Source organism: Syngnathus leptorhynchus, chromosome 10, assembly GCF_054491065.1.
Source record: "Syngnathus leptorhynchus isolate UIUO chromosome 10, UIUO_Slep, whole genome shotgun sequence".
NCBI classification, from domain to species: Eukaryota; Metazoa; Chordata; class Actinopteri; order Syngnathiformes; family Syngnathidae; genus Syngnathus; species Syngnathus leptorhynchus.
The window spans coordinates 6725629-6741673 of NC_141204.1; the positions used below are offsets into that span (position 1 = coordinate 6725629).

At 37.8% G+C, this 16045-nt stretch overlaps 1 protein-coding gene across 1 annotated transcript in view; it reads left to right on the top strand.

The window, feature by feature from the left end:
* eys (EGF-like photoreceptor maintenance factor) overlaps window positions 1-16045 on the top strand; it is a 138368-nt gene that overhangs the window by 50800 nt on the left and 71523 nt on the right. The window contains exons 11-22 of the mRNA XM_085921663.1: window positions 635-794; window positions 3802-3906; window positions 5895-6031; window positions 6641-6804; window positions 6939-7192; window positions 8620-8724; window positions 11686-11808; window positions 13440-13553; window positions 14539-14661; window positions 15015-15128; window positions 15306-15539; window positions 15838-15960. Coding sequence (XP_085777789.1) covers window positions 635-794; window positions 3802-3906; window positions 5895-6031; window positions 6641-6804; window positions 6939-7192; window positions 8620-8724; window positions 11686-11808; window positions 13440-13553; window positions 14539-14661; window positions 15015-15128; window positions 15306-15539; window positions 15838-15960 — 1756 coding nt within the window. The remainder of the gene's footprint in view (window positions 1-634; window positions 795-3801; window positions 3907-5894; window positions 6032-6640; window positions 6805-6938; window positions 7193-8619; window positions 8725-11685; window positions 11809-13439; window positions 13554-14538; window positions 14662-15014; window positions 15129-15305; window positions 15540-15837; window positions 15961-16045) is intronic.

Below are 16045 nucleotides of genomic sequence, written 5' to 3' on the forward strand. Positions count from 1 at the left end.
CACATATTTGTTCAAAAGTCGTTCCATCTCTGGCTCATACACTCTATGTCTGCTCACAGAAAAATATCATTAATTGGAGCTACCAAGTAGAATTGTACACACATAATACTCTAATTCTACAGCGATAAATCATTGAATGTGAATTCATTGCTTGACAGGAAACGTTCTGCTTTAATTTCCCTTTCTTTGCGCACTTGTCACAAACATCTGTATTTTCATGACAGCCAAGACTCCTTTGTGATGACCGCAAATCTCTAATTATTATCGGTCTTGTTTCATTAGACATTAGAGAGAATGAGCTACGACGCCAATGTTGATGTGTTGTTTGCACACACTGATCCCCAAAATTGATAATATGAGGTGTGTTTCAAGTCTGTATATACAAAATGCATGGATATTGTAAAATGTAACTGCCAAAATATCGACTATCACAAACTGCATTGTGATGTCATCATTATTATTCCTTATTATTCAAAAATTTCCACCCCACCTTCAGACTCATAAGTGTCAAATTCCCACTGGAGATGAAGTGCTTTACTGTCACCAGTGTTCTCAAATCCAGTGTGGTAAAATGGAACGAGATTGATGAGTAGCACACCGTGTCAAATTGACCTACGCTGCGGTTTTGCTGCAGTGTATCTGTACCCCAGGATGGATGGGAGAGTTTTGTCAATACGTGAGCAATGCCTGCCTGATAAAACCCAACAGATGCTTGAATGGAGCCACATGTATTACAACGAGCCAGATGTCGTCTCCTCCACAGTACATGTGCAAATGCCCAGAAGGATTCACAGGTGAGATAACTTTCAAAGTCAAGAAAAGTGTGTTTTTATTTGGTATTTTGTTTAAATATATATCTTTATATATAAACTTGATTGAATCTTGGTGCAATTCTTACTGGAAGCCCAACAAGGGCAATGGTGTCTTACCATGACTTATATAAAGCTAAAGGTTGAGATGAAACATGTGGAGGACACAGCTACCTATTTAGGAAGTGTCTGTGACCTCAAGTAGTGTAAATATATCACATTGAGGTCAACAATGTTGTGGAGGTTTAGCTTCCTGCTGTCACGTTTGCAACAAACGGTGATGAAGTACCTGGAAAGATGGGCCGCTACCAGCTCAAGGTCTATTCTCTCAGTGACTTTTTACCTCTAACCTCACTAAGCAGGTGGAAAATATACCTAAAATAAAAACACTTGAACTTCAGAGGTACCTCTTAATGTACCCACTAGCCATTTGAAGCATCGCTGTCGATACATTTAATCGGCTTAATTGGCTATCATCTTGAAAAATTAATGAAATAAATATGATAGCCTAAATGGAAATGGCATGCTGTATTTTCAAAATATTTTGTATTTGCTCATAGCTATGCTGTCATACCCCATTATGCAGAATTATGTATAAGAAGCAGTTCAAGACAAACGTTGCCAAGAAATATGCTTTCAGATTAACTCATTTGTCATTTTACATAACTCCAAAAGCCCATTCTGATGTTTTTACATGATTCATTTCTACCCTCTGTGTTTCCACTGTGCTATTCAATATGCTGCCATGTTAGGTTTGTTTCTGCTTTTTTCACTTTAAATGGATATATTTGACAATCCTAGGCAGTGAGGGGCAATAAATTGTGTAACTTCCTATAAGAGTATTCATGCATTCATACTGCATTTGTATATGTATATGTATACGCATGTAGTATATGCATACATATGTATATGCGTACATATGTATATACATATACTTTGCATACGTATGTAGTATGTAAACATATGTATGTATATGTAACACGATTCACTCAACCCCGATTGGATTCCATTGTCAATTTTCAGTTCCCAACTTTCATTCATATAAAAAATAACAAAATGAATGAGTCATTATCTAACACACAGTAACTTTTCCTAATGTAACAAAAACTATAAATACAATGGAGCCTCGGTTTTCGAACACAATCCGTTCCAGAAGGCTGTTCGAGAAGTGAATAATTCGAATTCCGAATCATGTTTTCCCATTACAAATAATGGCAAAAAAAATATTTATCCGATCCAAGCAAAACATCCGAAGCAAAAAAAAATCTCGATTTTTTTTGTTCGAATACCGAATTGTTCGAGAACTGGGACGTTCGAAAACCGAGGCTCCACTGTATATCATTTTAATCATTTAGTGAATTGATAATTTTCTTTTTACATCGATGCATATTATACACACAAACGCACATGGGGTATGCATTTCATTCATAGTGAATTTTCCTTTTTCTTTCCTGCATGATACTGCAGTGCATTTCCCTGATCTAGCATTAAGCCCTGACACACTCACCTGTCAGTCAGATTAGCCCTCACATAGCACTACATGAACAAGATTTTCCACTTCTTTTCCATTGCTAAAATCTGCTCCCATTTCAGTCATAGAAAATTGTCTCTTGCACTATGGGAAGACTTAGTGCCTGATAAAATTCATTATTTTCCATCATCTTGTGATATTTTTTCCCCTCTTGAATTTTTGAGCCATGCGGCATAAAAAGACCAATTTAATTTCAAGCATTGCCATGAAAACCTCCACTGTACTCTATCATAGATCATAACTCTGAATACACTGCTCAAATCCAAATATGAAGGTTTTACTTAGCAAGGATTTATTTTTCACAGTAGAACACTTGTAAGCATAAATTATGGTAGCTTCGTTCACATAACCACCTTTTCCCTCTACAGTTGAGATCTGTAATTTAATTTTAAGTTTATTTGGATGTAAATCAAAAACATTGAATGATTTTATGAAAATGTACACACAAAACCAGTAAAAGCTATGGCTATATGGGATACGCCTTCTTGCATATTGCACAACGTTTTGAGATAAACATTGTCTGATCAATTTAGTTTGCAGAAAAGATGAATACCAAACAAACATAACAATAGAAGCGAAAAAATCCACACACACACATTGTGCTAAGGCAACATAAGAGGTGTCCTGCCTGGTCCATCAACTCCTTTTATTTTATATATTTTTCCAGGAAATTATTATTGGGGAGCAGACAAACTGACCCAGCTAAATTTTAAAACCCACACTAGCACTGGGTGTTCATGCCAACTGGATGCCAACAAAGACAATATATTAAAATGGCAACATCATTATACAAGTGATGCATTTCCAGTCACGCTCTTTCCAGATGTGTAAGACGAAACCAAACCCGGCATTAATTGTATATAATGAACTGTAGCATCTACACTGCTGATGACATCAATCTTTGCCATTCTGCTGTTTCATGAAAGCACGTCTGCCATGGCAGGAATGTTTTTGTCTCTTTTGTTATTGATGATAGGACATTTTGAATTAATAGCCTGCATTGGAAGCACACCATCTTCCTGCTGACAAAGCGTGAGAACACGTCTCTTTCTGACATAGCAGCGTAGCAAACAAATATCAATCAAGGCACCTGACCTCCCCCACTCCCATCATCTGTGCCAAGCAGTTTCTCGCTCTATTCTCCCCTTCACTTAAAGTTTATTCAAACAAATTCAATAACATTTGCAAAGTAGTAATGACAAAACAAGGCAATTGTATTATTGTTTGAAACCGCGTGAATGTGTCCAGTGCTACTGTTAATATTAGAGTACCAATTTAACCTTACTTAGCATAACCAAACAAATAATCTCCTTTGAACTTCCATTTCAGTAATTTCTGTGTAATTGTGATTACATCCATTCATCCATTCATATTCTGAACCCCTCAATCCTCACAAGGTATTTTTAATCACTTATGTACAGGTCCGTTTTAGTTGCAAATTTGTAATCTTTTCTCTCTCAGGAACACACTGTGAGACGGAGATCAACGAGTGTCACTCCAATCCCTGCCGGCACAATGGCACATGCTTTGACTTGCTTGGACACTATGAATGCCAGTGTCCCACAGGTTTGTACTGTTGTGTTTCCCCAAAAGGCCTTTGTGCATAGATATCACTATTAGCTATCGTGGCAAGCAGTAATACAGACCTTTTACACTTGTGTGCAGTGAATATAGTCTCTGAGTCATAGCCAGGGACCCTCTAGCCTTTTCAGTGTTCGCATGGTGATTACCCTTTGCCAGTGGCATCCCTCAGCAGAAACACAATTTGCCCCAGGAAATTAAGCTGGGGAAATTGACATGATTACATTTTGCATGTTTTAAAGATTTTTTTGAATCATATAAACAGTTCTTATTCCACCATCCCTGTGCATGATTATGCGAGATCATTAATTGATCTTTCTGACCCAGAAGACAGATCATCAGTCTTTTTCAACCGTTCACATTCATAGACTACTCACAGTTCAGTTAAGTTGACTTTGGCTTGGTTAAAACAAACTGTTTTGCCAACTGGTTTGCCACATATTCCATGTGTTTTACCTGGCAGGTTTTGATAAATGATCTAGTATGAAATGATTTATGTAAAATGCACAATGGTTTTTCAACGTAATTATCAACTAAGAACTGTTACACGATTCAGTTTAATTTCTTAGGTGATTTTGGACTATGATAGGAGAGAAACTAGGTTGAAATTGCAGAGATTCAAAGGTGGAAGGAAGCATGCTCCCCATGTGAGCAGGGACGGCTTCTGAATTTGTCTTCTCTTTCTGGGCTAAAAGGTGGCCTTGGCTGATAAAAAGGGGAGGCTAAAAGAAGTGATTTATGAATATATTTTATAATATACAAATACAATGCTGGTGGGAGGGCTACGCAGATTTCTGATTGGACTATAGCCCCCGTAGCGCCATCCCTGGTGAGAAAAGAGCGCAAGTTATTGGGCTGCCTCCTTACAAAAATAATTAAAATGCCTTCATTTGTGCATTCGAGGCAGCAATGAAAATCCTGGAGTGCTCCAAATAACGTCTGTTTAACAATTTTGGCCCATGATTGACAGCAGAAAGAAATCACAAAGCTCATTAACAGACTCCAATATTCAATTGGAATTGTGCTAATATATCTTGAAACTCCCATCAAAATAATTTTCCATTAATTGCTTATTTTGCCTCACCGGCTGAGACCTGAATTTACATTCACAAAATGCAAAGTGATGAAGCCCTCGTGAGGGCTCTGTGTTGTTGGCAAGGCTCAGGACGTGTCTGGCAGCTGCTTGGACCCCTTTAATGTGGCATTTTATTGCATGTAGAAAGACACTTTGGTTTGCGCAACGCACACCTTTTCTCTTCCGCCAGAACCACCAGAAGCCCCCTTACTGCTGCCTTTGCAGCCTGACTTAATCCTTAATCTGGAATTCCTAACTCTCTGAGTAAACTGGTGCAAGATGTGTTCACACATCCATGGAAACAAATTTCCAGGGCAAACCCTCTCCAGTCTAAATCTCATCTTTTATCTATAAGTAAACGTAAGCCTCTTACAGTCTCACACATCATCTGCTGCATCTCCTCATGGTGAAGTTCCACAAAGCGAGTTCCAGTGATGAGGAAATAGACCTCTGGGTTCTGGACACCACTGCAGAGGAGAGTCTTACGACATGACTGGATTTATAAGTGGCTGGCTTAGAGGATGTATTGGAGCCAAAGTAATGCATTTTTTTCCTGAATGTATTTGAACCCTCAGTTTTGTCATTTAGTAATAAGACTGAATCTTTTAGATCCGCTGCGGTTAAAGAAAGTGTTTCTGTTGGCCTTATTATGTCGACTCTCACCATACATCATGTCTGCGAGTATCCCCAAAAACCTTGATGGTAGTAAATCAATGCACTCTCACGGTAGTTCCACAAAAGGTTATACCCTATATCATGTTTGGATTGACAGTGATGAATACGCAAGTGCTGTGCATGCAAAAACATATACTATACTTGAAGATGACAAACCAGCCACCATTTCTGTGACTAGATGTTGGATTAAATATTGTATGTTGTAATTAATCTCCTCTTGCAGGTTTTCTTGGCAAGAATTGTGAAGTGGACATAGATGCTTGTGCGCTCAACAGCACATGTCCACCAAAGACTCAGTGTTTGGATCTTGCTGATGGTTTAAAATATATTTGCCGTGTGCCCTGCCCCACAAGCCTTCAGGTGGGTCAAAGTTCTTAGGTAGGCCTCATATGACATTTGGACATGAATGAATCCTCGGTGAGGATTTGCAACATTGTTTTTTGAATGAATGAATGAATGGATCCTTGGTGAGGATTTCTAACATAGTTTTTTTAAGAGTCTAACTAATGCATTAAAAAACATGAGAACAGCAGGGGCTACTTCTACGCATGACAGATTTTGAATTTGTATTCCACGGCATGTGTTGGATGGATTGTATGTAAACCTTCTAGCCCATATAAAAATTAATACGCTATGGCGGGGATCTCTTCTTTTTCCCTCTTTTTGTTAGAGAGCTCTCGGGAGCTTTTACCCTCAGTGGTCATTGATCTTGTCTTGTAAGACATGATTCAGTTGCAACATGAAATAGCAAGTGAATACACTATAAAGCACATATCAGTATTCATGAGTATCGTGTCCCAGTAATGAGGCTCATTCTCAGCCTGCCAGGAGGAAGAAATGATTAGAAGCTGTATTGTGAAATAATGACAGGATACCTGACCTGGGCAAGATATTATACAAGATAAAGTTACTTCATGTGTTCAGATGCCATATCTATCTACTCTTTTTTTTATTATTGTTTTTCAGCAGCCATGTGCCAACGGAGGGCGCTGCGTGTTGAATAATGCCAACAGCTACACATGCATCTGCTGCTCCGGCTGGTCAGGCCATAACTGTCGCACAAATGTCAATGATTGTGTTCAACATTGGTGTCAAAATGGCGCGACTTGTGTGGATGAAATTAATGGTTATAGGTGAGTAGTTGCATTCACCATTGCCTTGGTGCTGTCCCGGTACTGCAATATCAAAACTAAGACAACCTTTTCAGTCTCAGTAAAAGTGCTTAATCATATACCAGTACAATTAATTTCTTCTCATCTGTTTCCAGCTGCCTTTGTCCTGTCGGATTCTCTGGCTCCTTCTGTGAAAAGGACATTGATTACTGTGAGGACCATAGCTGCTCTGAACATGGGGTTTGCGTGGATCAGCAGTTAAAATTCACCTGCCGTTGTTCTCTCGGGTATGAAGGAGCTCTATGTGAAAAAGAAACTAATGAATGTGACACTATCCCCTGTGCAAACGGGGCCACGTGTGAGGATCTCTTCAGTGATTATCGATGCCACTGTTCCCCAGGGTTTGAGGGTAAGACATTTACTAATAATTAATTATTGGTTGAATATTGTTGGAATTGGTTGGCCAGTTGGAATTTTATTGGATATAAGACGCATCACTTCAGTGTATTTAACTATAAAGTTTTTACTGTGTGATATGTGGAACATTTTTTTTAATGTGTCCCATTCATAATACTGAATAAAAATATGCCATACATCACAACACACATCTCTAACTTCACTAATATATATGTTGCATGTTTAAAGTTTGGACATGTTTTTGCATACTTCAGAATGTCTGTGTCTGAGAGGGGAATTGCAGTACTGTGCATGTACATGTAAAAATACAATATGCAAATGTCTCAATGGTGGGACTAATGAAGGTCATCGTAATGTACTGGTTGGATTTCCATCAAGTTCACAATGCCATCAAGTCATTGCATTTATAGATTGCAATAAAATCTACATAATGTAATTTGTACTACATTCATCCATTCTCTACCACTTGACTTGTTCAGGGTTACAAGATGCTAGAGCCACACAGAACCCACACTACCGGCACAAAAGTCAAGGGAATAAACTTTTACACCATTCATGACTCCACAATCTATAAATAATATAAGCTCCGGGTTTTCACCTATTTGTTTATTGGATCAAAATTAGACCCTCATCATTGAGCTTTCCTTTTCGCCGTCTTCATAGGATCTCCTCATGAATGGGGGAGGTGTGGAGTGAAGCGGAAGTATGCATTATAAAGAGTGAATGGAGACGGTCACTAATCAAAGTTAGGGTCACAAACTGCAATGGGTATTGTGCTTTTGAACCTGACCTGATTTACACTTAGCAGCTGCCTCAGTTCAGTGAATAGCATGCAGGGCAATGAGAAACAGCCCCCGCCCCCGAGCCCCCACCTGACCATGCATGTGGCCATGATGGCCAAAATATAATTACCTTTGATAGACAAAAAGAAGAGCATAGCCTGAGGATGTGTCAATGACCTTCTCTTCTCAGGAGTCTGAAATATCACCAGAGGCTAAAGTGAGAGGAGCTTTCAATTTGGCAGTAATAACTTTATTTAATTCCAATCCCAAATCTCACCTGGAGGTGAGTAGTTTTGAAATTACCCACTTTATGCAACATCTGTGTATAAGATGTTGCATGCTGAATATATTACAAAACATATCTCTAACCAGTGGGAGATGAGGTTATCAGCCATTTGGTTCACATGATGGAGCAGATAATCAATGATTATGAAAAAAATAACATCAGAATACATGTGATGTTAATGTTATGGTTTTGGTACCATTACCATGTGCAAATAAATGCCATATTTGTCTTTATAAATGCAGAATTTTAATGTTTGGTAAATGTTTACAATATTGAATAGCAGAGGCCCATGTGAGGTGAATCCTTTCAAGATTGGATTTTAATTTCAATTTATCTATCTTTATCCCACAGGAAGGAGATGTGACGAGAATGTGAATGATTGCTGGTCACAGCCATGTCTCAATGGTGGCTCGTGTATGGATCTGATAAATGACTACATTTGTCATTGTCCTCTTGGTAAGTGCCAACTAGATGTGTATTGTTATTGATCGTGTTTACAAAAATACAATGGTGTTAATTGTGCCTCTACAGCATTGCCTGCCATAAATGAATGTTTTATGTTTGGGGGCTTTATTTCCCATCTGCACTCATTTCTTCAGTGGTCATATAGTCACTGTCAAATCGCAAGATACATGTGTTTTGCAAAATTGCTTTATGTGGAAATTGTGAGTTATGTCCACAGGGAAATAACAAAATGAATATGAAATATGTTGCTGTGCTTAAAATGCATTGGCCGATTACGCAGATCAAGGTCACTGTCACTGTCAACATGTGAATCACCTTTCTTCCTTCATAGCGTGAACGGTTAAATTAAGCAAAATTATAAATGCAGTTTGAGGACCTTGTCAAAAATATATATCTAAAACCACCCAGAACAGCATGTTGGTTATACAAATTTGTTGGAGGAATGCATCCACATATAGTTTTTGTTTGAAAACATGAAGTCATAATTAGTAATTGTCCAAATTATTTAGTGTAAACCTTCTTTTTGCACTCATTTTTATGAGCCGAATTCAAAGCGCTAACCTTTTTTCTGTGCAAATGTTATTCACATATCAATCTGAAGGCAAGAGAAGGAAACTTTATTTATGTGACACATTTCATACACAAGGGGAACTCCATGTGCGTCACACAAGCAAAGTAACAAAGAATTTACAAACAGAAGCGTTAAAAATAAACACATTGAAAAAAATGGTTTCTGAAATGATAATCAAAGGTACAGATGTATTCTTGTGGCAAGAGAAATGCTGACTAACAGATTTTGGAAAAAAAGTTTAAGTTTTAAAAAGGACAGATTTAAAGTAACGAAGTAAGAACATCCTTGCTTGAGACCATATTTGGAGATCAATCATGTGAATAATTCCTCTTCTATAACCTCAAATGTAAGCTTTCCTGCACTCATTTTTGTCAACACTTATCAATCACACCTTGCTTTAAAACATGATTACTGTGTGTAGGCTAATATCTTTCATAACAAGTGTTCTAGAAAGTGTCTGTAATCAGCCCATAGCAGAAGGCTGTTTTGCATTCTTCGGTAAGCAGCTAATTTGACGACTCCTTCTGGCAATAAAATATTTAATCACCACTTGATTGCACAAGTCACATTTCTGCTTCCAGCGCTGTTTGGCATTTTGAGTCCAATGTCACGTTCAGCTATAATCAGTAAAAGTCAAAATATCACAACATAAACCACCTCCTGACATATAGGACACATTTAGGTTGAATGTTTATATGTATTATTTCTTTGTCAATGTGATGTTCTTACTGAGTTGCTGTTGTTTGTTCCTGTAAATACATGTTACTGGATGGTAAATGCATAACCAGCTTGAACCCTACATGGTGCCTTTTACGCTGTGTGTTTATGACATTAGAGACAGAACAAATCCATCACTGTATATTATCTGCTCTTACTAATTTCCTGCATTTTCCCAGAAATTAGATTTAGACAGAAAACAGACCACCAATGTGTGAGTAAAGCTTCCATTACTGGTTTATTACATGAACAGATTTATAGACAGGTGTTTTTAATGCGCTTATCTTTTTTTAGAAACCCAATAAAGGACGAAGAGTGGTGTTGGGTTCTGTCCGGCTTGTTTGTGTCTTGTCAGACCGTGTGGTCATTGTTTCCTGTGTGGTTTCAGTACATGAATTAACATGACTGGTGCATGAATTCCTTCCTTTTATTGTTTAGTACTTTTACTGTAGAGCAAAATATTTAAATGCATGCTTAAAATAAACTCATAAATTCATATTACCACCACTAATTTAATTCTGAGCTAAGGTAATAAGAAGATCCTCTTGCTCTAAATTTTGTCTGTTGCCCATCCAAAAAACATTTGTATTTTAAATTGCTAAAATTCGTGTTCATATAATGCACCCCAAACTCCCAAGATTGAGTAAACGCATCTTGATTTATTGCTTTCACATTCAATATATTTGATGCTAACATACAGGGAGATAAACAAGTCCAAAATCTCTTTAAGTGGAGGCAATAAATAACAACAGTAGCCTCAGTGGTAACATGGAGACTGATATACAGCCATCAATGTTAATCTTCCCCACCAGCAGCTGTATAGTGAGCCCCGTGGATGGTATTAAAATAGCTATTAAAATATGCTGACTTGAAGCAAGAGAGACACTAAAAGTGGAATCTCAGTGCATGTTGACCTTTAATGGACGCACGCAACACGATGAGAGCATGTCGTTTTTGTCAGGTTTACATTTTGAGAGAGAAATTGATCGAATTGGGTGCCTACAATCGTGTTGAACTGCTTGTCAGAATGAACAGCGTGTTCCATTTGATGATCGTGACACTGGAAATGTGACATTCCTTCATGCAACATTACCTGCTTAGTGAATTTCATGCACAATTGGTTATTAATCACTTGAGAAACACTGTTGGGGGCAATAGTTGGCCATTACCTCGTCCGTTAATATATAATGTCTGGAATAAGGCTGGATAGAAGGTCAAATTATTTTGTTACAGACACCTACACAAACATGCATAGTGATTTTAATGTCAGAAAAGTGAACAATATTTTCTTTGTAATTAGAGATACCAATTTATTTGGTCAAATCATCTCAGATTTTGTTGTTTAGAATTTAAGAAGTTGAGCGACTTTGTCTGAAACTGATAGATATTTGCTCTGGTTTCTATCAGTAGCATGCAGATGTCCATTTGGTGCTATAGATGAAAGTGATCTCGATCAGTGTGGGGAGTTGGGTCACTGTCAATGAGGCGCTCAATTAACATACTGCATACACAGCAGCAAGATTGCAAAGGAAGAATCAATAATGCATGAATGCGCTAAAAGGTGTCTTTACCTTATAAAACACAGAGCCACAACACATTGATGTGTTGCACATTTTTTCCCCGTGTACTTTGAATTTTAATTGTCAATGCTATTGTCATTGCAGGTTTCAAGGGCAAAGACTGCTCCATAGATATTGACCTCTGCTCATTTGGGATGTGCAGTGAACATACAGTATTGTGCACAGAAACAAAGGATGGGCAAAATGTGTCTTGCCTATGTGAAAGAGGTATGTAAAGACCTTGAATTGAAATGATGCACTTTGAATATTTGTGAAAAAAGGTCGTAATAGGAAAATAGTAAATTTGGACTAGAAAAAATAATTTCATTGTACGATAGCTCTATCCTACAATGAAATTATTTTTTCATATTTGCATTGATCTTTTTTTGTTGTTGTTGTACGAACATTTTATCCGCAAATTACCACGGTCGTTGTTTTATGGCTAAGTTCTCATGCCACATGCAAATTGATTTTGTTGTTGCCTGATGAAGGGGATCACTTGTGAAAAATTGGTTATTTTACTCTTTCTCAACACGTGCATGTTCGGTGATCCAGCCGTATAGTTAATCGGAATACTCTTCATTTTGATAAAGTTAAATTCTTCCTGCACATCTCCTGAGCAACGCGGTCGAACCCAACTGAACAGCCGTGCAATGTGCAGGGTTCAGTATCAAGTTTTCATGATTTGTTGCGATTCAAAATTTTAATTGCCAATGAAATGGACTTGCAACACTGCAATGCCGCGGTGTATAATTTCAGTGCCAATTAGTGCAAATTAATCCTCATAGTGTTTCTGTGTGCATGTGGTAAGGTAGAAAACCATTAACATACAGTGCATACATCCCTATTTATTCAAAGCTAGGAATGACGTATGTTGCCTATCAAAAGCTCATATTTGAGCCTTTTCTATCTGGTAGAAGTTAATGCAACCAAATCAATAACTGAGCGACTTCATTACTTCTGTTTCACATATGCTGGGCATATGTCAAAATGAAGGAGTGTGAGTGATTTCCTATGTAAATGAAAGCAACTTGCCGTGAGCTGCTGTCCCACATTTCTTCTCAAGGGCACATTCTAAAATCTTGCCTTGCCTCTGATGTTTCAGGTGGGCGAGCTTGGCATCCGTATTTTCTGCTGCTTGCCATCTTAATTTGTTGCAGAACATGTTGCTCATATCTTTCGCTATAGACTCTTATGGTTTTGACTCACGCTCTTAGACTAAATAATGTTGATACGAGGAATGTTTAAAGATGAATGAAATGAATGTTGTAATGGTGTTAGCATCAGCCTGAAACATTTGAAGCTGCTGAATAACATTGCCAAATGAAGAGGTTGAACATTGTGAACACGTTTTTTCTTTTCACATAGCAATGAAGAGAAAAACCTTACTATAGAATTATGACTAAGACTACTGAGTGAATGCACACTGGCATGCGCTCTCTCCTGTGAGATTTGTTCGCACACACACACGCACTCACACCTGCCAAACTCTTACATGCTTCTCTTTTCTTTTCTTTGGCTGCATATAGTATGTGTGTGCGCTTCTAAGAGTTTATATATGTGCTGTCATGCATACTATTTGTTTTATATGGTTGCCCTTCTGAATAGGCCGACTTTGATCTTCAATTGACTGGATCAGCCTCATTTAGGATGAGAAATTACTTGCACTTATTTGACATGATTTAATAAACCAGTGACCCGAATGCGTGCAGACGTGTGCGCATGGCAATCTTAAGGAATCAAATGCATGATTTAAAAGTCAAACAAAAATGTGTTTTTCTGGATTATCAGTGAAATAGGAGTCCAGTAACCTTTTTGTTGTTGTTGTTGTTGTTGTTGTTGTTGTTGACATGTTGCAGGGTTTGGAGGGTCACTGTGTGAAGTCGATCTCAACGAGTGCGAGTCAAAGCCATGCCAAAATAATGGCGTTTGTGTGGATGGCGACAACCTGTATCACTGCTTCTGCTTAGAGGGTAACATCAAATGCGAGTAGAAAAACATGATTATAGACGACCCCAATGTACCACTGCAGACATCCTCGAATAGTTTATATAATCTACACTGCCTGCAGATGCACAATTTAACAATATAACGTAAATACTCTGCATAAGTGTTTTAAAATGATTTCTATGAAAATAAACATACACATTATAAACCCCAAACTTAAGGAAGGAAACCAAATCTTTATTTATTCCCCAAAACAATTATATTAATTGTTTTCACTTACATGTTTTGCATTTTGTTTGGGTCTGGTATGCAATTGGCTACCTGCGACGTTAACAAACATTTGGTTTACGATTCACTAATAATCTCATCATATTCACTCATTCGTTTCAAAATGGTCACTTGCACCATTACGGATAGCGTTATAAATCTCTGGTATTTTCTCAATCATTTCCAGTCCAGATGGTCTAATCTTAGAGTCATAGTTCTGATTAAACCTCCATTGCAGGTTGAGCCTGTTATGCATTTTTAATGAAGTCAGGATAATTGTCAAATTTTATGACTCGGAGAGAGGTGAAAATTTGTTCCATGGTCAGTTTGAGAAACGATGAAATGATGAGTATTTGACCTGCACCAATAGTGCTGATGGCCCAGCATTCGTCATGGCCCTCCTGTAGTTGCTGTGTGTGACAGTGCTAATGATAGTCATTTGGTAGCGTGACCATACACTCCCGTATATATATATATATATATATGAGGGCGATAATATCTCAGAATTGGCAGCACTCTTTTTCACATCATGCCATTACCCGTTCAGTTAAAAAATTTGAAATCTGTGGAAATATTAATCATGTAGACCCATGCATAAAATAACTATCACATGTATTTGTGTCAGTCATAAAGTAGCAATAAATATCATATTGTATATACGACGTGTATCCTAAAAGATTGGTGTTTAGTGACATTTACACACAATCTTTTATCTGATTATTTTTCTCTTTCCTTTCATTCCAGGGTTCAAAGGGTCGAACTGCGAAATCAATCATGATGAATGTGTCCATGGGCCCTGCGCCAATAATTCCACATGTATTGACTTGGTTGCAGACTATGAGTGCCTTTGTCTGTTAGGCTTTGCCGGTGAGTTATCTTTGTCATCTTTTCAATCATTTAGAAATTCATGAATATGATGACTGCAAAACTCCTGATCATCAAGGTGGTTACATTATAATGCACAGAAAAATCCTTACATTTTTTAATACTCTAGCACTGATGGCTTCTTGTTCGATATTTACCCGCCCATAATTTATTAATTATGATAGGTCTGGTTTGGATGAATACAATAAAGTACATACAACAAAGTATTTAACATTGTATCATGGTCCAAAAAAGACAATGTGTGCATAATCTAGCATCTTTAATTGTACTCATAGTGACATACTTTAAGGTGACTTTATTGGCATTGTTTAGACTGAAATCAAATTCCTTTTTAGGGAAAAATTGCTCAGTTATTCTCTCAGAATGTATGGATGATGTTGACTACTGCAAAAACGGAGGAACCTGTTTCCACGACAGAACCGGGGAATTACAATGCATTTGCCCACCAGGTATTTAAAAGAATATACTAGAAAGTATTTTTTGTTAAATGAACTGAGCATAATTTTTACCATAATGCAATGCACATATATCATACATTCATATATCTGCTCTTAGTATTGCATATCTAATCGTAGCATGCATAAAAAAAAAAAAAAAACACTGTTGCTGCATTTTCCTACTGCCAGGACACCATGGCAGTGACTGCTCCTCATCTGTAAACCAATGTGTGTCCAATCCCTGTGACCCTAATGGAACTATCCGCTGTGAAGGTCTTGCAAATACCTACACCTGTGTTTGTCAACATGGCTTCAGCGGGCCACACTGCGAAACAGCTATCAACCACTGTGTTGATGGCCTGTGTCAATACGAATCAACGTGCTTGGACCTTTGGAGAGGCTTCAAGTGTGATTGTTTACCAGGTAGCTCCAGTATCCAGCAGGAACTTGCTTTCAATTCAGCCTTCACTTGAATGAGCTGTGATCAGAGCAGACATACAGGGGTTCATTATTTCACCGGATGTGTAATCTTATTAATGAGCAACAACTCAAAACATGTTTTTAACAAGTATATGAGTGTCATTTATTAGGAGAGCTCACTACACTATATATGTAAAACGTACAACATCTCAAGGTACATAGTGAGTTATACATTTGTTTCTCAGAGAGTATACCATCTTCTCAAATTGAGATTTTCAGACACTTTCTCCTCTCTCTGCAGGTTTGACCGGTCGTTATTGTGAGCTGAACATAAATGATTGTGAGGGACAGCCATGTGGTGCCTTGGGTATTTGTAAAGACAATCTCGGTGGCTACTCTTGTTTCTGTGCACCGGGGTTTATTGGTATGTAAAGCTATTCTTTGTCACTTTGTCTGACATTCCTTGATTGACTACAGCAATTTGTCCTCGTTGTTCCCTTTTATGCTTC